The sequence below is a fragment of the Tyto alba genome, unplaced genomic scaffold (assembly GCF_018691265.1).
Source record: "Tyto alba isolate M040663 unplaced genomic scaffold, T.alba_DEE_v4.0 Super-Scaffold_23, whole genome shotgun sequence".
NCBI lineage: Eukaryota > Metazoa > Chordata > Aves > Strigiformes > Tytonidae > Tyto > Tyto alba.
The window spans coordinates 106103-129797 of record NW_024881297.1 but is presented as its reverse complement, the minus strand read 5'-3'; the positions used below and the strand labels follow the sequence as shown (position 1 = coordinate 129797).

General features: G+C 45.3%; 1 protein-coding gene across 2 annotated transcripts in view; it reads left to right on the top strand.

The window, feature by feature from the left end:
- Nucleotides 1-23695, top strand: part of SLC4A4 (solute carrier family 4 member 4) — a 185704-nt gene that overhangs the window by 133788 nt on the left and 28221 nt on the right. For both annotated transcript variants that reach the window (XM_042796525.1, XM_042796524.1), the window contains exons 9-15: nucleotides 5066-5153; nucleotides 6510-6664; nucleotides 7134-7247; nucleotides 8630-8804; nucleotides 13063-13196; nucleotides 17900-18171; nucleotides 22748-22818. In XM_042796525.1, coding sequence (XP_042652459.1) covers nucleotides 5066-5153; nucleotides 6510-6664; nucleotides 7134-7247; nucleotides 8630-8804; nucleotides 13063-13196; nucleotides 17900-18171; nucleotides 22748-22818 — 1009 coding nt within the window. The remainder of the gene's footprint in view (nucleotides 1-5065; nucleotides 5154-6509; nucleotides 6665-7133; nucleotides 7248-8629; nucleotides 8805-13062; nucleotides 13197-17899; nucleotides 18172-22747; nucleotides 22819-23695) is intronic.

Sequence of the window (23695 nt, the reverse complement as noted above, 5' to 3'; positions counted from 1 at the left end):
ACTTTATGGAGTTTCCTTTGTGTAGGTACCTTTAACCCTTACTTGCTTGCTCCAGACTTGAGAGAGGCATGGATGAGCAGGCTGAGCTTGAATCTTGTTTTAGTTGTTCTTCCTCTTTTTTTAAATTTTATTTCTGGGGCGGGACACAGAGAGAGACCTTGTCTTCTGCACTGATGGTCAGCTTGCAGAGAGACCGTGGTGAGGTTTGGTCCTGGGACAGTTTTCACCGTGATCCTTGCCCTGTACAGGAACTCAGTAGTCATGGACATAATGGATTTCTTCCAGGATGTCCCAAATGGATGGCAAAATATCAGTGCTGCACTGACTTTGGAGCCTCCCATGTTCTATTCACTCCCCATCTTCTAATTATGCTCTTTATGTGATTTTGTGGAGATTTCTAGCCAGGTTTCTCAGAAGCACAGCACGTAAAGCCTTGTTGTCTTCTTGGGCGAACTAGATTGAAATTCTGCCCTGCAGGCTCTGGTGTCACCTCCCGCCAAGGTCCAGGAGGGTTGTGTTCACTCCTAGCAGGTTGTTAGGTCCATAACCCCAGGTTACTGGGCTTGTACACTGTATTGCTGTGGTGCCACATTTAGATCTTCTAGGTGCATTGACTGGGTCTACCATGCGTTGGCAAGGGCACGTTTGTTCATTTTGATTTGGAAGTGCTCATCTGTGAGAATTAATTTGTGTTGGGTTTGGTGGCATAGCCCATGTGATCAAAAGGTGAATCATACATAGTTGGTGGTCATCATCTGCTTAGGGAGGGTAAAGCATGCAAAGACGATGGGAGGAATAGTGCTATAGGTAAAACAGAATAATAAATTACTGAGTTCCTGGCTCATTATCAGCTTGGAAGCAGAGGATTTTGAGTCCTTTAACTGTGCTGGGTGTCCTGGGTGCAAGGGCTGTCAGCCCTGTCTGTAAGCTGTTGCCCAGAGGATGAAGGAGAAACATTGAATTTTGTTACTACTTCAGAGAGACTTTGAGCTAAGTGATACAAGGTCAAACCTCACATTCCCGGCCTTGAAGCATGCTGAGCGATGTTACTTATCAGAAATGGGTATTTGATAACTCAGCATGTGTTGTGTGCAGCAGGGAGGAATTCTGCGCTGGCCTTCATCTTGGCAGATGAGGAGGAGGAGGAGTCTGTCACAACTAGGAGTGAGCGCTTTCTTAGGTGAAAGTATTCATAATGAAATGATACTAAATGCATACAAACATAATCTAGTCTGAGCCACTAAAATGCATTAATGGTTTTGTGTTTATAATACTTGACCTTTCAAAAGGTCTTGTTCTGCATGCTGAAGGCAATTGTGAGCTGAATCAGTCGGGACAAAGAATTTAGAAAGTGTCACAAACGGCTTGTTTTCAAGAACAGTTTAGTAAATGCAAGAGCATTCAGGTACTTCTGTTATGCACTGGAAGAGAGCCAGCTGATGTAATTATTTCAAAAGATGGTTATGAAAATGTCTCATTCCCCTGGAAAATCCAGAGAATGCCGAGCAGCAACTTCTGAAATTATGAACCTTTTTTTTTTTTTTTTTTTTTTTTTTTTTAAATTAATGTATTGGGTAATTTGCATCCTAGAGTTTTAAAAGAGTTGGCTGAGGACCCGTTTGTCTTTAATGTTGTTTTATAATAACTTGTGAAACGCAGGGAAAGTTCCAGGAGGTAGGAGGAGAGCAGAGGACATGACCTAGGTGTGTATGGCTTAGTCACCTCCATGTGAACCTTAAGTAAAACACTTGAAAGCCTTAGGAAGAACTCGATTAGGAAGTGTTACTGTAATGCCAATTAAGCTGTATTTATGGATTCTGTCTTACTAACTTGATGCCTTTTTTCATAGGACTCTAGATTTTTTAAATAGAAAGCACTTGTTTGGATATAATATACCTTAGAAGACATTTGATTTAGTACCTCATGATGTTTTGATTTAGGAAGCTAAAATACTAATACGGTGCTTGTAAGCAGAGAAGTACTTCTGGTGAGGTGTTGCACCTCTCAACCCTCTTGTGTTTCACATTTTATCAGCAGCTTTTGTGCAAATGCATAGGTCATGTAGTCAAGGTTGACAAATAAGGAAGAGGGTGTGTCCCTGGCCCAGAGCAATCCCGTCATCTGTGCTTTAATTTGGCCTCAGGTCAACTTCTCCCTCGAGGGACAGAGAGCGCCAGTGGAAGAGCTGTGCTCCCAGTACCACTTTTCTCTGGGTGATGCTGTAGGTAAAGGGCTGGGGCCAGCCCTGGCTATAGCAGATTATTCCATCAGTGCTGGAATTGCCAAAACCTCATTTCCTGCAAGTATGCGCCACGTCCTTTCCCTCCACTGCAGTGATAATGCCAGCTCTGCCCACCATGGTTCCTAAGACTTCCCATGCTGGTCCTGACCCCTGGCTCAGTCCTCCTAATTTCATTTTCGCAGGAGAGCAGGCTCACATGCAGTTCCTGAGTAGCCATAGGTTCTTTCATCTCTATATTTGCACTGACAAAACCACCAGCTCATGGATGATTTCCCTGAGGAAGACACTGATGAATCAGAGAAGGTTCACAGAAGAGCCACCGAAGCGACTGAAGAGAGGAGAAAAGCCTTGAATGGCTTAGCCTAACTGACAGATGGCTATGGATGACTGGATCAATAGTGGAGGATATTTAAAAGAGTATAATTATAGAGGGTTCTTCAGTCTAGCTATGAGAGGCAGTCAAAATTGATGACTGGAAGTTGAAGCTAACCCAAATTCACACTGGAAGTAATGCAAAAGGTTTTAGATGAGACAACTTACCAAAGGTTATAGTGTGTTTGTTTTCCATTACTGAAGGAAAGGTACGGCTGTAATTGGAAAAAGCTTTAATTCAGGAAGCTTTGAAGTTGCTTTGAGCAGCTATTAGTGTTTCTGTTTGAAACACGTGCTGACAGGGAGTTCGCTGAAAATTGCCCCAATGATTCCCATTCTTTGCTAAATTAGGTGAAATGGAGAAGTTGGTCTCCTGCCATGTGACTTCTGTTGCTGCTAATTGCAGAGCTGAGTTGATGCGTGAGAGACACTTCTATCTCAAGGTCACTAGTTTAGAGTCCAGCTCAGGCTGAATGCTCGAAACGACACCATCTGACTGGCATGATGGTCTCCACTGAAATCCCACAGGGCACCGAAGGTTGGCCTTCGTGTGAGGTGGCCAACTGAAGTAACATGGCTTCCATAACAAGCCAGTTGGCAAGGCGAAGAGGTGAGCGTGAAAAGAGATGTATTTTTATGCCATAGCTGAGAACCAAATCTTTTTTTTTTTTTTTTTTTTTTTTTAATTCTAGGACAAATCTGAACAGGGGATTTATAGGAAGCTTGTGTTTCTACAGGGCCCTAGATGCTCTGTAAGTAGCTGCCAGCTTGGCACCTGTCTGCAGCATAAAATGAACTTTAACATAAGAATATTTTTATAGGAAGTAATGGCTTTTATCATTTCAGCATTGATACCTTGACCTTGCATATGAAACTTAGTTTAGGAACCGGGAGTGTCTAAGTTAAGGCTTAGGTCTTTCCTGAATTAAGTATTACTGGAATGGTGGTATCTTTTTTCCAGACCAGGAGGATCTAGGTATCTTTGAAGATTTAACCTTGAGGGCATACTTAAAACTTGTTCTAATGAGTGTCAGTTAAGAGGTTGGAAAACTCAGCTACCTTTCACCAGGATTCCTGTTATTCTGCCACAACTGCAAGATGATTTTATTGGCAGAAGCAGCCATTTTCCATGTATAACCTTTTCCATAAAGGAATCTCATTAGAACCTATTGTCACGTAGGCAAGTCCTGATTGATAGCACGTCAGTAATGACAAAAGTGAGGGCAGGAAAGATAAAGAGCAGTAATTTCCTGTCTCCAAAGGGTTCATACCATGGTGTTTTTCAAACTCATTAGCAGTTCAAACTCATTAGCAGTGACGTGGGTATAGTTGGTGCCCAAAGAGATCATGTAAGAAATTAATTCCCAATACCTTGCAGATGTAGTCACCCTCGCTGATGGTGCCTGCTATAGGAATAGGTTTACACCTTGAGCTGCCTGCTTAAGAATTAAGCTGTGACTTTGAAGCCATCAGATGGGCTTACAGGTGCCTGGTACGTGTCGTATACTTGGAGTAGAAATTCAGGGCATACAAGTTGGGCTTACTTATTTATAGCTAAACCCTTTTTTAGGTGAATGGTTTCCCTTCACATGTGGGTAGCTACTCAGGGTGCTGGACCATAACAGAGATCTTGGCCCCAGCAGAGCATTAATAAGTGCTATCAGATGGCTTGGGGGAGCGATGCAGTTGACCATGAGCAATGTGGATAATTAATAGCATCTTCCCTCTTAGCTCTGTGCCCCGTTCAGTCCATCCTGTGCGCAGAGTGTGCTCAGGTGTGTCACTGCCTCGAGTGAGCAGTCCTTCAATCTTTTTCTGTCCCCTCCTGGCTTTTAGCAGCAGTCATATCCCTGCTATTATCACATAAGTGGCACTAGAATAGCACTAGGGAAGCATTTAACACGTCCTTGTGTTAAATCTTGTGTAACATCCTTGTGCTATAAGATCTCTTATACAAGGATTGAATGGTTACAAAGAGCCAGTAAACATATGGTCAGTTAAATCACCTTGGGGGTGGTTAGGCTTCCTGTGGTGCACCGGGCATGGAGTCTCAACCGCTCTGCACTGCAGCTGCATCCATCATGCATAGTTCACTTCCAGGTGCTGGACAGTGGAAGAATGTCCTTCCTTCACATCATCCTGAAGTCTAGGTTGCTGGATGGTATTGACTTCTGCAGAGGACTGTGATAGCATTTGGCCATAGTGGGTCTCAAGGCTACTTTTAAGGCTTATGAGGAGAAAATCTTTGGGCAGCGTCTTTCTTGTCTGAGTAAGTGTGATGGACTGCAGTGTGTAACCTCTAGTCCAAAGTTAGCTGGAGGCCACTGGCGGTCTCTGCATCTCTAACAAGGGCCACAGATTTTTAAAGTTGATTTCCTCTTTAGATATTGTGTAAGTAGTAAGTGATCCATTTTGCTATCCTAAATAAGAACAATCTGTTTGTTTTGACAGATTTCTCTTCATTCTACTGGGACCGAAGGGTAAAGCAAAGTCCTACCATGAGATCGGCCGAGCTATCGCCACTCTGATGTCAGATGAGGTAGGTGTCTGGACATCTCCTGTGTGAAATGGGTTCTCCCAGGTTTCACTTCATTAGCTAATAATGATGCCCTTTCTTCCAGTGTGGAAGACTGGAATGGGCACGTGGGTAGGGTGCACATGAAGCTGAAATACCCAAATGTCACCTCCTAATTCCATAATTTACATAGTGATTTCACTTGGCTTCATGTTTTTATAAAAGCATGACTATAGGCAGCTTCTGTCTGTGGTGTCTATTCTCCTCCTCGTAGTCACTCTTTCAAATAGATGCTGAATTACTCTTTGCATTAACCTTGTCGCAGCATATGCCTTGTGTCACATTCTACCCTCACAGTAACCCGCAGCTATGCTCCAGGTAATTACCACAGAAATGGTTACACCCAGGCCATACTGTTGTGTGTTGAACTGTGTCTCAGAGCACTTCTTCATTTGGGCAGTGCTGATATATTACCCTTGCATAGCCAGCAGTTACTTGCTAATCATACATCTCAGTGAGATGACTGGGCTTTCAATATTCATTTATGGCTTCTTTCTTCCAGTGTCCCTCAGGCTCTGCGCATCTGGGGCTGATTTACATTATGTTTGTTTCTTGCTTTCTCCTTATGTTGTTTTGCTCTCGGACGGTTCTCTTAATTACCACTCACCCTGTCTCAGCTTTTCTGTTTTCTGTCATTCTACTTCTTGGAGCAATGGTCTGGTTTCCATAACCTCAAAGTTCTTCTTCGTATCACCAACTGTCCTTATGAAGTTGATCACGTGTGCCGATCCACCTTCACTCCATGTAGTCCAAAAGATTTCTGTAAAATTCAGCATTAATGCTTGTTTTCTTCTCTTCTCTCATTAGCTCTTCATCAGTGATACTAGGCCTTTCCGTAAAACTAGTGTGTGCTTCTTGTTATTACTTTTGAGTAAATACTGTCATCATTTCTATGTCACAGGGTTGAAAATAAACAATTTTTTGATAGACTGAAGAAGGTAGAAGAGAGGATCAGTGCTTTATTGTGGTTTTGTAAAAGTGTCTTCTCAAAGTATAATTGAAACTCCTTATTTGTAGGAAAGCTTTTCATTTTATAAAAGAAATTGATAATTGCTTTGGTAACATTTTTTAAAGGTTAGAAATGGTTAAAAATCAAAAATACACCTGCAAGAAAAGAATCTCTGCCATTAAGGGACCAACCAAAGGAAAGGGTTTTCCTGAGATTCACACATCCTTGTGCCAGGTGTCCTGATATTTTTTTGAGAGGTTTTTGAGAACGAATAAGTTGGTTTTGTGGAATAAAACTCAGTAGGTGCCTTTGCAGTCTGGGCTTCAGAAAATGCAAACATTTTCTACATGTAGTCTCTCTTTTCCTTGCAGGTATTCCACGATATTGCCTATAAAGCCAAGGACCGGCAGGACCTGATCGCTGGCATCGATGAGTTTCTGGATGAAGTCATCGTGCTTCCCCCTGGGGAATGGGATCCAGCCATTAGGATAGAGCCCCCCAAATCTCTTCCTTCTTCAGATAAAAGGTAGCAGCAGGAGACAGGCAGGTTTAGCTCTGTGATGGAGGACAGTGTGCATCAATTCTGAAAATATGATGGAAAAAGCCAGTGCTTTGGATACACCAGATTGATTGAACAACTGCAGAGTGACCTGCATCTGACTGTCTCTATTCAGAAAGTACTAGAGATATTTTCAGGTCTTTTTTTAATTGCTGGAGGAAAGATGTTCTTGCAGTTCTGTACCCTTTAAGGTGATGTTGTAAGCATATAATAGCATACATAATGGTTATCCAGGCTCTCTGGGGTTCTGCTTGGTCTTTCTAACACACGACGTTCTGCTCTGGCTGCCAGCAGGTCAGCCTTCTTGTCTCCTTTGTACAGCATGGCTTCGGGAGTGGCTGCGTAACACTTGCTTGGAGGAATTGTGTGTGAGTTATGTTTTGTGGAGCCGTCAGGCAATTCACTGAGCCTCAGTCTGGCTTGCCTTCTTGCCTAGGAAAAACATGTACTCTGGTGGAGAAAATCTACAGATGAACGGCGACACGCCTCATGACGGAGGGCACGGCGGCGGGGGCCATGGGGACTGTGAGGAACTGCAACGAACTGGCAGGTCAGTGACATCCAAGCAAGGTGGCAATGTTGCCATTGCAGAACAGTTTCACTCCTCCGGCTTTCCATCCCGACATACTGTTTGTATGGGTTGAGCTGTGACCCCAAAACGTGTCCTGGGGTTTTTAGTGCCCGGCTTGAGACTGTCTGAAGGGTTCTGAACATCCAGCCTCAGGAAATTGCAAAGTGTCTTAAAGGAGGAACTGGAAAGAAAGCCCAGGTAGGTTTTGGCCATTGGAAGTCTGTGAAGTTAGATAAACTGTAAGGGCTGTAAACATGGCAGGTGCCACAGTTTCCATTCGGATTGCTGGAAGTGCTTTAGCCAAAAGCAGAGACGTTCTCTTTTCCAGCCATTCTTGTTGCAGTTGAGTTGCACCATTGAAGGCTTTCATGGAATAGAAATACAGAAGGTAACAGAGCCCCAGGCCTTGCTGTCTGCTTTATTACTCTACCTGTATGCCACGTAAAAGTCTCCTAGAATGGGAATGCAGTTCAGGTAGCCATAAAACAGTGTGCTCAGCATTTCAGGGTCAACAAACAGGTTTTCGTAGTGGCATTGTGTCTTCCCTCCCACTCTGTATTTTTTTAAGTTCTAGTACAGTATCTAAATTCTAGGAGAAAAGTCTGAAGGTCTGAAATTACACATTGGTGTGGACAAGGCAGTCTATACATCCTGATTCTGGGTCAGAAAGTAGCTTGTGCCTGTCTGCCACATCTCTGCCTGAGTGTCTGAACAGTCCTGGTGTTGGTGGTGAACTGAGTACGGGGAAAAAGAGGCAAAACAGAAACATTTTTCATGCTAGCAGTGCCAGAGCCACGTGAGGTTTATAAGAGTTAAATACTGTCTTGTCTGTGATAGTACAAAAAGAGTATGCCTGCAGGCAGAGCTCTCTTGTCCTCTGAGATGATTTCACTTACTTGCATTTTTACTTCTTTTTCTGGTTAGCAGTTTGAAGGATTTTTCCATTTAGCAGATTGTTTGGCTCACCCAACCGTTGAATATGCCATGTGGAGAAATTTAGGCAGGGATTTAGACTAGAGTTAATATATTGCATTACACCAGCCAATATAGTTGGGGAAAGAAACAACAGGCAAGCTTCCTGAACTGCAAACTTTAGTGGTCTGTTTCTGCAGAAGTCGGGCTTGTGTTCCTGAAATTTGTCCCTTTCCAGCTGCACCACATTTTCAAGATGCTATCTTTCCTTACAACATTATCTCAGTGATACCCCTGGACCATCACAGCTGCGATAAGGCTATTATGTAATGTGGTGATCTCACTCCTTTCATATAATACTTAATTTCTGGCAGTGTTTCTGATTACTTATCTTGGTGACTTTCACTGTAAAACATTTTGCACGAGTCTTCTCTTGCTTGTCTTTCCAGATTTTGTGGTGGCTTAATCAAAGACATAAAGAGGAAAATACCATTCTTCGCCAGTGACTTCTACGATGCTTTAAATATCCAAGCCCTTTCAGCCATTCTTTTCATCTACCTGGCCACAGTGACCAACGCTATCACTTTTGGAGGGTTGCTTGGTGATGCTACGGAAAACATGCAGGTTAGCAAGAGCTATCAGAAGCAACAAATATGTCATTTGCCTCTGCTGTCTGCAGTCAAGAGTTGGGGTTGGCCACTAACAAAGCTTGAATGCTGGGTTAATAGAGTTATCCTGTGTTTCCACTGAAAGTTGGCTTGCTTTTTGTCTGCTGTTGGACGACTGTCGTTTGACAAATTGTACAAGCAGTTACCTTAAATGGTGCTTGAAAGATGGCCAGGTGACAGAGAAGGTCCTTACTTCTTCTTTATCGAGAAGTTCCTCTGATCTACTCAGTGTTTGTTTCTTGGTTGTAACGGTTCAGTCAAACTAAGTTTACTGAGTCTGATTCAGACTTTCCATGTCATGAGAGCATAGCACTGTATCCTTTGCACGACTCTTACAATCCCTGGGCTTCGGCCTGTCTGGTGAAAAGAAAATCCTAAGGTTCATAGGAAAGCGAGTAAAACAGGAGGATGTGACACAGGAGAAAAATGTGAGTTTTTTAGAAAAACGGGTTTCACAATAGTGGAAGATCAGATCCTGAGGACCATATTGCATATCCATAGACGGGCTGGATCAGCGGTGAAGGCAAAAGTAGGGGCTTCAAAGGATGGCCCTGTTTTAGATGAAGTCTAAAGGAAAGGGATTCTGTAATGACACTACTGTAGGTCCTTTGTGTTTGACTGGAGCAGAGTTATGCCCTAGCCATTCACTTCAATATGCCTTTGCCTGTTTGAAGAGGAAAAAAACATAGGAGGTTGTATTTAGACAGATTCAGTTCAGCCATGTTGAATCTCCTGACAATAATTAAGCTCGTAGTGATGACTGAATCATTAATTTACACAGGTTTAATTAAATGAAACACAGAAAAGGGGGGCACCTATCCAGAGGGCTACACTTCCCTAAGATAAATTATAGGCTAGGGTAAGGCTCATTAGCTGGTGAAGTGCCAAACTTAGCTTTCCCCTGTACAAACACAGTTTACTTCTTCTGAAACTCAGCTCCACAGCAGCCACACAAACAAATGCATGATGCACAACATTAAAAAGAAATGATAGCAAATGGAAGTAGAGAATGGAAGAGCATCCAGGCTCCACAAGTGGGCATCACTCTTCTGCCACTGAGTAGCAGAGCAAAGACTGTCTGCTCTGCATCTGTACAAGGTACAGTCCTTAAAGTAGGGGGAGGAAGGGGAAGTGTTACCTGATGCCAAATTTAATGTATAGAATCACTTTATTGTGTCCAAAAGTCTTTTCTGTTACCTTTGTACCCCGTGAACATTTATTATCAAGTAGTAAAATATTTTTTCGCCACTGAAACTGACAGTTTAGTTCTTTAACGGTCACAACACGCCCCCCCTCCTCGCCCCCTTCCCCCCCCCCCCCCCCCCCCCCCCCCAAAAAAAAAATAACAGTCTCATTTGGCTGAAGTATGGCCAAGACTGTGAGCTGCATAGGAGGGGAGACACAACAGGGTGGAAAGATAGAAGGAAGAGAAAATACAGGTCGCCTTTAGTCTGTAGTTTTCTCTGCATCAGATAAAACACAGTCTGAGTTTTCCTATTGCTTGTTGAAAAATAAAATCCCTAGAAAGACAAAAGCTGCAGGAGCGGTCTGTTTTGAGCTCAGTGATTTAATCTTCATGTTGAAAAGGGAAACTGTTCATGCTCTGAAGTTAGGAACACCGCTTTGGTAACAGGGGAGCTCTGCAGCAAATACAAACACAGTGTAGCCATTAATGACAAGAACTCCGGGAGCAGCAGAAGGAACCAACACACAAGTCTTGTCGAATGCTTTGTCCCTTTGCTTCTCAGGAGAGTCTGGGCACAACTGGCTTTTCTTTTGCCATCTCCCTTCAACAAACTTTTATTTTCAACAGAAGAGCAAAATTGTGCGTTCTTCGTGCTGAAATGCCCCTGTATCATCCAAGCCAGAATGAGGCATCCCAAGGCTCCCAGTTCAAGTTGTTCCTCCAGGGAGCTGCTCAGTGGGACCAGAGTCCAGGTCCCCATTAAGTGTTGCTGAAACCATGGCACATTCCTGCAGTGGGAAAGAATTTGGAAGTGTGGTCTTCTGTAAGACATCTCAGAGCATGAGTTACATTGAATCTTTACACGCAGAAATGTGAGGGAAGGTTATGCCGGTTTCTACAGCTGAGGAGCAGCACCTAGAAGTTTTTCCCCCAGAGATTTTCTCCTCATAGAAAACAGTATTTTGGGAGCTACCACATCACGGCTCACGCTTCTTGTTTCTTGTAAATCATTATATGACTGCAGCTGGGTCAGGTGCTAAAGATTGCCTGTGCTGCGCTACCTGCCCGGAGAGCCTGACATGGCCAACGTTTCTTTAAAAGCTCACTTCAGAGTTTTATGTTTCTGAGAAAAGACACTATTCTTAGCTACAGACACGTGGAAGAATGCAGGGAAAAGAGATTCCAGATGCTCTGGCCACAAGGGCCCTCTCTGTGAGTAATGCAGGAGGAGCGAAGAGGCTCAGCTGTGCAAATGCCATTCCTTGTCCCCAGAGCAATTGTCTCATCATCACAAGTCCCCCCAAAGGCAGCAAGCAAAGGCTCGTACACTGCCGTCCATGTCCCCCGTAAAAACCCACGCAGTCCTCCCGCAGGGGCTGTGGGGTGTCACAGCAGGCAGGTCTCCCTTGCACCGATCCCTACAAGGGCCACTGATCCTAGTGATGGGCATTGCCAGGAGCACCTAGAGATGGAAGGGACCAAGGATGTCACCTCCTGCCAAGGCCAGGTTGTTTCTGACCGCTCTACAGCAGCTTGTCTAGACTGGTGAGTGACTGAACGTGTGTCAGAACAGGCGGGTTTTAAACCTTCCTTATCTTTTGCTTCTCTGCACAGCTCTCATGCTGCTGCTGTAATTACCCAGTGATAACGGTGCTTCACCACTGGTATTTTGAGATCGTGTTTGTGGCCAGAAAAATAGTTTATGATTGCTTTAGAGAAAGTTCTTCTAGTAATTTACTAGATTAAAAAAAAAGAAATCTTCTAATCTACATGGTAACATACTGTTTTGACACATGACAGAATGAATATACTTTCCTCAGTGTAAACAGTAACTTGGGTCTTTTCAAGAAAGAGTGCCACAGAACTTAATCTAAATGCTTCACATTACCACTGATAAATCAGAAAAACGGCAGCCCCAACCCTGCAGTTTGTCATGGATGGAAAGAAGGATCTGCATGCGCTGCCAACTGCTGGTGGTTCAGCATATGCAGTATTAATGAGGCTGCTGATTCAGATGCAGCTATGACAAAGCACATAAGCTTATGCTTAAATCTGTCCCTGGTTGTTGGGTAAGTATTCCTGAAGAGGGTGATGCTGGTGGCTCTGTGTCTTACTCTGTAGATGATAATGCTCTTGTTGTTCCTTTAAAATTCGGTCAAGTGTAAACAGCTTAGTTTCTGTAAGAGCCAAGGAGGTAAGGTCCAACAAATTCTGCCGTTTTTGAAGAAGGTTGCACACTCAGTCAATAATCACACTTTATTGCCCTTTATATTTGATCCACATCTTGCATTTTGAAAGTAGATACTGTCCAGCTATAGCTGGGCATGAAAATCCAAGAATGCATCAAGCACGTTCTTTTATCCTTCTCCGGCAAAGCTGGTTTGCGACACATGCCAAAAGTAATTGTAGAGCCTGTTAAATATGGAATTTATTACTTGCTGGTGACATCTGATGAACTTGGGTCTCAACACATGACTGCTGGATGGAGCAGCTTTGTTTGCTTTGTGTCTCACTTACTAAACCATATACTTGAAAGAGAGGCATCTTGTTCATCTAGAGAGAGTGTCTGCTCAACCAGAGAAAGAAAAAAATGCACTGTCCGTTGGGCTGGAAGATGTCAGCGCCCTTCTCTAGCCATGCTTTGCCGTGCCTGTTTGAAGAGCCCTGCAAATGTGTGTCTTTCCTGTCAAAGGTGTGGGAGATGTTCAAGGAGTTCTCAAATCCTTCAAGTGGGCTTTGAAAACACTCTCCTCCCCTTGTCAAACATGAAGTACAGTATGATGTTACTAAACTCTGGACCTCAGAAATAACAAGGAGGGTTGCTCGTTATCCCAAGTAACTGTGAATTGTGTGGGACGAACACATTTTTGCAGCTGCAGGAGGGGGCAGACGATGGTCTTCCCTTAGTCTGGTCCAAACTGGCATACAACATGGGACTAGTCACTGATGTAACTACTCATTTTCTTGCAACAGCGCTAATAGAAAGGGTTATTCAGGAGAACTCACTTCTCTGCTATGTCTACCGTAGGGCGTGTTGGAGAGCTTCCTGGGCACAGCAGTCACTGGTGCAATATTTTGCCTTTTTGCTGGTCAGCCACTCACAATTTTGAGCAGCACAGGACCTGTCCTTGTCTTTGAACGGCTTCTCTTTAATTTCAGCAAGTAAGTACCAGGGTGGAGGAGGGGAGGAATGTCTCACACTAATGAAATACTAGCTAGGGAATGAGATGGCTAGCGGTGGGGAAGGAGGGGATTTAGTGCATGAAATGAAACATTGCTTTTTTCCTTGTTGAGATTGCAGTGCAGTCACATTGGGGATTTCCACAGGCACGCAAGTCCTCAGGCACTGCCCTGTGTGTGGGTGCATATCTCCTTGGGGCCTCTTGGGAAGTCTTGGCCAAGCCTGGCCTCACTGAGAAGTTTGCACTGGTTGCAGTCCCTGTGCTGTTCCTCCCCAGCTGCTGCACGTGCTTCCCTGGCTGCTGCATGTTTCCCATAGGAGCAAAGAAAGGAATCTGACTCTTGGTGATTTTACTCAGAAAATCCTGCAGGTCTCAAGGTTATCAAAAATTTGTCCTTAAGTTGGTACTCATTTGAAATAATTGCTATTACTTATAAAAACAGAAGTAACTATGATAGAAACAGCTGTCAATCTCTGTTTGTCCCCAGGATTCCTCGGTGGAGCTTTGCTGCATTCAGTGCTCTTGTTTTTTATTTTTTCCCTTTTAACTGGTATAAAGAGGTTCTGCTCCCTCCCCACCATGTTAACCTTGATGCAGTGATGATAGCTGACACCCCGAGCTAAAGGGACCTTACTTAGTTAGGTGTTCTCATTTGCTATTCCCACATCTGTGGTGCTGCCAAAATATAATGGAAATCCCTAAAGAAATGAGCATATTTATTGGTGATTTTACATGTATATTCATTGATGATTTTACACACAGGACTGCTGATACTTTGGAGATCATTTTAGGTTATACAGAAAACACCTCAAATCACTTACAGCCCTCCCCCCCATCAGGGAGCGTTCACAGCATTGCAAGTTGTGACAGTCTTGTGTTTCAGTACACAGGACCAAGAGCTTTTGGAGTTAAGTCATTACTGGGCTTTCCTTCAAAAGCAGTCGCCTGTGATGTGGAGCAGCTCTTTGGCCGTTGGTGGTTATTTTTAGAAAAGGACTATTGAATTATTAAGCTGAACATGGCTGCAGGTTGCAAGAAGGCAGGAGACATGGTATATGTTTGGTTGTTTAATTGGATCTCCTTCCTCATTATATTTAATCTCTGTGGGTAGTTACGCAGAAGTAATTGAGGACATATAATCTTGTCTGTCCTGTGAATATGTTGGAGAAGTCTTTTGGGGCACAGAGCTCTTGCCAAGGCAGACAGTATAGCTACACGTGGCCCCCCCCACACTGTGCTACACCGGACTCTTTTGGAGTGAGAGGATTTCGTTTGGTTACTCGCCTCACCTGATAATATTTGTGGCAGTACGAGCCGTGTCTGTGAAAATAGTGCAGAGCAGGGTGAAATGGGCAGGGTCTGATTCTCCTGTTGTGTTGTCCAGGTTGGTGTTATTTTATAATTAGGGTCGGGTTTGCAGCCTGAATGGCCTCGCAGTGCTCTCTGACTGCTGGTGGACAGAGCAGCGTTCATGCCAAGCCAGGGGGAAGGTCGTCATGGAGTTGAGGATGCCATGGAGAGACAACCATCACCTTCAAATGCAGTGCAGTCCCCTCCTGCCTAGCCCGGGGACTGCCACTCTCCTTGGCACGGTCTACTCGGTCCTGCCAAAGAGGGGCAGAGGAGATGGACTGTGAGCCTGGTTTTCCCTCCACGGGAGCACAGACAGGGAGGGATGGAGGCTAGCAAAAATGGACAGAAAATCAGGATATCCCAGGGAGCTGCTGACTGGTGAGAGCTCTGCAGGAGAACAAGAGGAGGGCACCTTTCTTTTTCTTTCTTCAACTGGAATAAATGAATAAAATCAGGAATAGACATGCTATATAGCTGTTTGCATCTGGCTGGCAGGTCAAAGCCCAGGTGCGGCACGCAGAAGGAAAAAAAGCGAGGTGGAAAAATACTTTGTAGGGTTTTGGGAGGGAGAAGGTGGTTATTTTTAACCCGAGGAGGAGGTGGTGGTTATAAAAGCTATTGTCCTAACAACCTGCTAGAGCAGAATGGCAGGATTTTTGAGGAGACTTTCTCACAAGGAAATTGGAATCAAGTACTGTGATTTTTCAATAATGCATTTGTGGTTGTTCGTATTCACAACACCCTGTTCCCGGCTGGGAGCAAAATTAGAAAGACTTCCCATCTACCGGTTCATTTGAAGTCTGACCCTGGGTGCATGTGTGGGTATGGAGAGATATCTAGAAAGGCCTCACATACCCAGGTGTGCACGTAGCTTTGGGTGCCTGCAGGAGCGGCGTTGCCTGCGTGGCTGACAGAGCGGGTCGATGCTGCAGGACACCCTGGCTCGACTCACAGCCTGGCCGGTGAGCTCTGCTCCCGTGCAGAGCCTCTCCAGTGCCTGCTGTGAAGTGAGTCTGGCTTTCCGAGCTGGAAGCAGCGGGAAGGGAGGCACTGGGCTCCCTGGGAGAGCAGGGTCCCAGCCCTTTTGCCTGCCAGCCGCAAAACCGGGCTGTTGGGGAAGTTTCCCCTCCAGAGACCTTGGAAAGAAAATTAATCACAACAAAAGTGCTTAGCCTATTGTATTGCGTATGTGGAATGTCCTGTGTTTTTTCATTTGCTCTGTGAGCTTCAGAAGTGCTGCAGGACTGAGGGGTAAAAAAATAATACAGCTTAAAACCTTTTGAAGTTCGTCAGTGGTGTGCAGTCAGCATGCCACCTGGGCTTCTGCCAGCTGTCCTCTCCACGCTCAGTCAGATGGATGGCAGCTCCTGCTCTCTGAGGCACTGACTCTGGATATTTGAGAGAGCTGTCACTGTGGTCTTTTATTTTGGGGTGGGGGGGAGGTTTCCCCTTCTCTTTATCTAAGTCATCACGCTGTTTCTTCCTTGCTCCTTACCCCTATTCCTGGTCAGACTCTCAGTGTGAGAAGGCTGCATCCCTCCCTGAGATGTTTATCTGCAATAAGGAGAAAGCCTTGCAGAGGCTAGGTCTGAATGCAGATGCCCAGCCTTGCCTTGAGCCTACCTGACATCCGACCCAGGATCCTTTCAGAAACTCATGACGCTGCCCAGCAGCAAGCCTTTAACTGACACCCTGCCTGGCCTGCAGCCTTTTCTCACATGTTTTACAATCACAAGGTTGTTGCAGGTGCTCTTTTGTTCTCTACTCCACAGTTTTATGCCGTGAGCTAGAAAATGGCCCTTGAGCCCTGCCAGTGACCAGGATTTTCTGCAGGTGCTTGGGGCGCACCGTGCAAAATTGCGGCAAATCTGCGTGTGAACACTGACAAAGGGTAGAGGTGTGCAACAGCACACCGTGTCTACCTGGAAACTGTGTAAAAACAGGGACACAAGAGATGCAAGGGCATACTTCACAATGACTACACAAGGTTTGAGGGAGTTCGCCTGCAGTGGGGACTTGAGTAAATGGTGGGAGCAGCCCGTACCTGTCTCTGAAGGCACCCAGTTTTGCCCAGGTACCTGGTACTAGGAGCTAAGCCCTCACCAAGGCGAGTGCTGACCCACGCCTGTCCTCTTGCCACAAACAGACCCGGAGGGGTCATGCTGTGGGACAGTCCCTCAATCTGTCTCCCTTGTGCTTTGGAGAGGGACTTGAAGATGCTTTTCCGCTATTATGTTTTAGAGCTGTGAGTGGTTCTCTTGTGTGGCCGGCATTCCTGAAGTGTCTTGAAGATGGCTTTTGCTGCTTTTTATTTAAAGGTGGGCTCACGGGGAGACATGTTCAGTTTTTCTCACAACACTTGATGTAGTTGGGGGGAAGGAAGGGATAAAATGGGCCCCATCCCCTCCCCAGAGCTTTCTGACGCTGTTGGAGACTTTAGTCACAGATTTTCCACAGAAAGTGCCCTTTCTTCTCTGTCCTTCAATGCTGCAGGGCTCCCGGCTTGCAAGGAAGACAGGCTGGCTGTGGCTGCCGGCCCCACCACCCTCCTGCTCCCTTCCCCAGAGCAGGCAAAAACCTCCCCAGCAGGGCCTTATCTGCTCTGTTGTTCACTTTTTGCATTTGTTCGGTCCTAAAGACCTGCCTTTGGACTCTGTGCCATCAGGGCATGTCAGCCTTGAGCAGCAAAGAAAGGGCAAACAAACTTCCCAGGAAGGAACGATGCACTTTGCTCCAACGTTGTCCACAGCCTGCCATGTCCTGGCACCAGGGTTTGTCATCTTCCGCTTTGTACTTCTCGACCTTCTGCTGATATTTTGATTTCTGCCGATAGCGCAAGGGCCTGAGAGATGGAAATGCAGGCTCTTGAGTGTGAGGCTTGGCAGGTGATTGTTTCAGAAGGAGATTTGTAAACTGTGCTTACATCTTTAGCTGGTGGAAAGCTGTCGGCCTTGAGCTGCTCTTGGTCTGGACAGCTGGATGCTTGGGCCTTTACAGCTCTGTGCATGTTTGCTGAGGGAGGATTTTTACTGGGAAGCCTTGAAAGAGCTTGAATTAACTGGTAACATTTATTAGTGGAGGCGTAAGGAAGACTGATCATTTCTGCATGCTCCTCTGCCATCTTAGCTATTAAACTGCACCACGTATATTTATGGAGTTGACTGGCTGGAAAATGGAGAGGTTAGCTCTTGGGAATGCTCTAACTGAGCCCAAATGAGCACAGGTCCCTGAGGCCACACGTTCACCGCTTCCCACTGGGAAGTCACGATCCTGCGTGGATTTATCTAACCCCAGTATTTTTCCCTTCCTGCCACCCCTGTCTTGTTGCAGAGACAATGATTTTGACTACCTGGAGTTTCGTCTCTGGATCGGCCTTTGGTCAGCCTTCCAGTGTCTCATTCTCGTCGCTACTGATGCCAGCTTCCTGGTCAAGTACTTCACCCGCTTCACCGAAGAAGGTTTCTCCTCCCTTATTAGCTTCATCTTCATCTACGATGCTTTCAAGAAGATGATCAAACTGGCAGATCATTATCCAATCAACTCTGAGTTCAAGGTGGACTATATCACGCATTACTCTTGTGCCTGTGAACCATTAGATTCAGGTAAGAGGATGTTTAATTAGCTCTCCACTTTGCAGACAGGACATTGCGTTTGCATTCTTTTTCTATTGTATTGCGGTCCAGACGATAAGCAGGTAGATCAGTCCTTCTTTATCAGTTGTCTTCAGATATCCTATCTTTGCCTTCTTTTGAAGCTGAGGGGTGAATTTCACCCTATGTGCCAACAGGAATGTCTTTCTAGCTGACCCTTCTGGGACTCCTCATGTGAACATCGTTACCAAGTGGAGACTTTGGCTCTGTACCCTTGTCTCCTTGCATTTCTGTGGCTGTTAATTCTGAATGGCATCCCTCTGAGAAGCCTGTGAAGGGGCAGAAGTGGTGGCCAGGTCACTGCCATGGTGCTCACGTCACTTCTAGCATCTGCTGTGCCATTTTATCAAGTGCAGGAGCTGGATTTATTCAGGGCATTACCCACACATGGGTAGTTTTCCACATCCTGGCTATGTGTATGAGTGGAAAAGCACTAACAGTTCCTTGCTAGAGCCCAAGGCTCTTTAACCAACAGTTCAGCCTATCACTAGAGCGTGGGCTACAAGGCAGGTGTAGCCAGCATACATATAGATCCGGCAACACAACCGTGAACAAAAGGTTGCAAAACCCAAATACAAACAGAAGTACGCTGGCTCATACCATTAGGGAAGCTGTGACCACTCCTAGGATCCTTCAAACAATGAGGAGTGAGTAAGAAACTTGGTTTGTGCTCAAAGTAAACTTCAGGTTATCTCAGCATACCTGTCAAACAGGAAAAGCTTCTGGTTGCTGCTAGCCACCCATGTGCAAAAGCTGTCGGGAGCTGGATCCCTAGAAGCTGTGTGCTTACGTTAGCTATTAAATGTAGGATCTCTGCAAGCACTTGGATGTTGGTCTAGTTCTGCTTCCATTTGAACGGCAGGGTGACTTCTTTTTTGGAGTTAGGATGATGGGGAATGGTCAGTGCCAAACTGAAAGTCTCCACCTTCCATCTGAACGCTGACGGCACAGACCCAGTGCCCAGGGCAAGCATGCTGGTACAGCTGGAATGTGGAAAGGAAATGGAGCATGTGACAGAAGCCCACACGTTATTTCGAAATAGATTTGTGCCTGGAAATACAATGCTGGTCTTTGCCTATGTAAGCAAGCCGGGGGAGGATCAGCTTGGTTTGATAAAGTTCACAAACCCTCACTGCCACTGTTCTCTCTTCATCTGATTTGCGTTTTCATCAGATGTTTGTGTCAGAGGGTAAAGATGACCTTATCGTTGTCATCTCCAAATGTTTCTTCTTAGTTTTTCAAGTAGCATTGAATAAACCTTGGATAGGAGTGGCCAGATTGTACTGGAGGTGCTGACTTGGTAACTTGGCTCTAGCCACACTGAGCTCTCCCGTTCAGGTCTGCCCAAATCCGTGACACCTCAGGTGCAAAGGCCAGCGCTTTGGAAGCTGCTGAAGTTGAGGGAGAAGATTGGAAACAGCCAACTCTCTGGGAATGGAGCAGCTAACAGAGTGAGCCCATATTTAAACTCAGTCCAGGACAAGCTCGAAAACTAATTTGAGGCTTCTGTGTGTAAAGCACCAAGTGCCAGGGTTACAGTGCTGGCAGTGCAAGTGTGCTAGTGGCGTCCTTTGATTTTTCTAATTCCTGGCTTGGTGGTGTGTCCTTTCACAGTGGCTTTGATGCACAGAAGCAAGGAATTTTCCAGAGGAACAAGTGGCCTGTGAAATAGCTGCTAGCATGTCAGTCATGACACTGACAGTTTGGCCTCTCACAAGTCTGAAATACATCGATACATGCCTGTGTCTGTGTAGCTGTGCCTGCATAAACCCAGGCAGCATCCATAAGCATAAGACAGCACAGATTTAATTCCCACTCTGTAAATAAAACAGCTTTCCACATCAGCTGCTCATCACAGCTACAGAGATTTTCTCTCTTACCGTGCAACAGTAAATCAGCAGCAAAGTAGTGAGCAACAGCCAGGACAGAGTCTAAGCCCAGCGCTTTCCCAAAGGGGCTCTGAGTTTGCTCATTTTTAAAGATAGGGCTGTGCTCTGTGTACATACCTAAAGCCTTGCAATGGGAGTCAGTCTGTGACATTTGGCTCACTAAACATAAGTGGCCTTAAGCTCCGTGTCCTGGGTTTTTTTTTAAAGCCTTATGTAAGATGTGGAAGTAGAGGCAGAATATCATCCTTGCCTTTCTGGGATATTTGCTAGCTGCTCAGCATGGTGTCAGTGACTTGGGGGGGGAGGGGGGGGGCTCAGGGAAAGGGGGAATCTTGCTCTGACAGCTGGATAGGCTCTTTGTCCTGTGGCTCTGGGTGAATGCCTCTGAGAGGGACGGCACAGCACAAGATAAAGTGAGGAGACCTGAGCATAACCCAAAGCAAGCCGCAATCCCAGCTCTGTAGTGAATGTTGCTGAAACAAAGCTCAAGATCACAAGGCCTTGCAGGAGCAGGTTTTGTAAGCAGACTCCAAGAGAGCAGCATTAGGACATCAATTATCCTTTATGGTAACATTTCCTCCCTGAAAGCTTGCAAGCTTTCTCTTGGGCATCAGGAAATGGAATGAAAATGCACGTGGCAGATTAGTAGAAGGGGATTCCTGGTTCTAGGAAGCAAAGGGTATGCAGTAGCAGGTGCTTTCTTTCCAGTGATTTTCCTCTAGTGCAGATAATGTCTGCGGCTGTTGGGGTATGGTGAGCAGTGGTTGATAAGCTGTCAGGGGTTGTGCTGGAGAAGGGGGAAGATTTATTTGCTTTTTCCAAAGTGAGTTCAGGTAAAGCTTCACTGATTTTTGTCACGCCACAGGTGAAGCAGACTCTTCTTCCCTCATACTGTGGTTCAGGCTTTTTACTGTTGGTTTTAATCTCTGTGTTGTTAAGAGTTGGCTCCGGAGTTTTTGCATCAACCCTTGGCTTGCATTGCTCCATTTCTACAGTGGGGTTTGCCCACGCTCCCACTCACAAGGGCCTCAGAAAGCTGGGGAGCAGTGGCTCAGCACCCACACCATGCTTTTCCACAGGACCTTAAAATAATGCCTTTGAAATCACTGATGGGATCTGTATGTGCTCTGGCAATAATTACTTAGCTTGTCCCGCAGGGACTTCCCTTTGATCCTTGCAACTCCAGGCTGTGTCTCTGAGTAAACACACACCATTTTATAACGTGGGTCAAGAAGTTAAAAGGCAAAACCAGCAGCCAAGCCCACACTCCATCTACTTTCAGGTGCAGTAGTATGCACATAGCCACTGTTCAGCCAAATGCAAAGTGTCAGGACTGTGTGCTTGAATGCCAAGGGGGCTCAACAGCTGCAGTGGAGGGGACTGGGGGTCTGGAAGATTGCAGCTTGCTGCTCTCTGCTTCATGCAGTTTTTGGGTACTGACGTGACCGTGCAAAGACCGTGGTTAAACTGGCCACCTTGCGTGTTTCTGCTCAGAGGGGACAAGCTACTCCAACCAAAAGGCCTTTTACCTCATCTGCCAAGGCTACCAAGAGGGTTTGGACTTGATTGGAGATGCTAGATGCTAGAAAAAGAGCATAAAGCGCTCTTAAGAGAGACATTATCTCTTCTCAAACTTGACCTCTCAAGAAAAGGCTTGCATCATTTTGCAGGCTCAGCTCTGTCCTCGCAGTGTGAGGCATGGTTTCCACGCTCAGACTTTGCCCTTGGGTTTAAGGAGCGGGCTGCCCACCTGGGCCTTTCCAAAGAGGTCCCTGCCTGTGGCAAAATCTGCACAGCAAAACCCATGAGGTCTTACTTGTCAAGGGCCCAGAAAAGATTGCCTACATACAAAGTCCTACTACTTATTTAGACCCTGGTATCATTTCAGTAGGGTAAAAGACTTGCTCATTTTCCAGCTAAACAAATGTGAGCTGAGAGTTTTAATACAACATAAATATTCATATCAGGCATAAAAGTACATGCAAAACCTAAATAAAACATGGGGACATAGTTGACAAGCCTGTCTTCAGGCAGGATTGCATTTCTAAATGAAATCTCAAATAAATGATTTCTAATCCCATGAAAACAAAAGGAAAACATTTACCATTGTCACGGTGAATGCTGCCCCTTTTTTCAAAGAGATGATCTCCATCCTGTTGATTTCAATTACTCTTTATCTTTTTTCACATCAAAAAAGTGTGTTTGTGCTGGATTCTAAAATGCCTTTTGCTTTTCTGGATATCTTTGGGGTTGTGCATTAATTTTAAGTTAATAATTAGGATTGTTCTGCCGGTATTTATATTAATCCAGAAATTGTTAGAGAAATACTGCAAAACTATGAAATATTATATTATTGTCTGTCTGTTTTTTTATATTTTTGTTACAATGAGCTCCAAAACCAACCTAGTTAGGTTTGAATTATGTTTCACTTAGCCTTTTCTTTCTGTTTTTTTAATAGTGATTGATGATAGATGCTTTTGAGTCACTCTGAAATAATACTTTTGACTCACTTTACTTGAGCAAAGAGATTGCAAACTGTTTGATGGAGTTAACGAATGGCTTGATAGTTGAAATTTGCTTTCCTTCCTAGCTGTTTCAGCACCACGCTCATGGTATTCCTTTTTCTGTCCTCTCTACAGTTAATAGCTCGTTATTTAACAGAACAACAGTGCCGTCAGCCGATGAGCTGTTCTATTCCTCTACTGAGATGGTAAGTGCCCTTTGCGAGGGCGGGGATTGTGTGGTCTTCAGAGTCTGCAAGTGCTGGGCATTTCTGCAGGGACGTGCCTGTAGATCAGGAACCGATCGTGTGAAGAAAATGCTCACGCTGACACTCCTGTGTTGCCTGTGACACCGTACAAATGTAGCACTGCTCCTTTTGGCATGCTCACTTGATCCTCCAAGGGTTTCTAGGTGTGCTGCGTATGGCCTACTGTGTGCACAATTTGATAATATTAATTACTTGCTAATAGCAGCCACTTTCTTGCAGTCTGATCTCCATGTGTTGGCAGGATGCAAATGGTTCTCCCGGGGGATTAGCCAGATCCTTGTCTCCAGAGCCGTAATGACAGGAGAGTTGTGGTCAGCCTTTCCTTTGGAAGGTCCTGTTTCCGTCCCATTCTTTGATTTTTCTGTAGCTAACTCTGACTTTTCCACATTTCATTCCGGTGGTGAGCTTTGGATGATGAGGAGAAAGAAATGGAGTGTGATGGGGTCATGAACATTTGTGTTTGATGCAGGGGAAGTAAGTTGAGACACAGAGTAACAGTCTTCTGCTGAAGAATAGAGATCCTACCTGTCTGGGTTTCTTTTCATGTGGTGGCCACTCGTGTGGCATCAAGTGGCCCAGCAGAAAGGGACTGGGTTTTGAGCTGGCCACGCTGTCTTCAGGCACGGAGAGCACAAGAACGACATGAGTCTGTAGGCAAGAGTGTTGCCCAAGGTCCTGAAGGGGGTCGGTCACAGGGTGAAGAAATAGAAGAGGGGTCTCCTGGTGTCCAGGCTGCACCTCGGATGCCCTTTACCGCTCCTTGCCTTCTTCACTGCCCCACTTTGTCAGCTGGCTGCGGTCCCTGAGCACCTCAGTT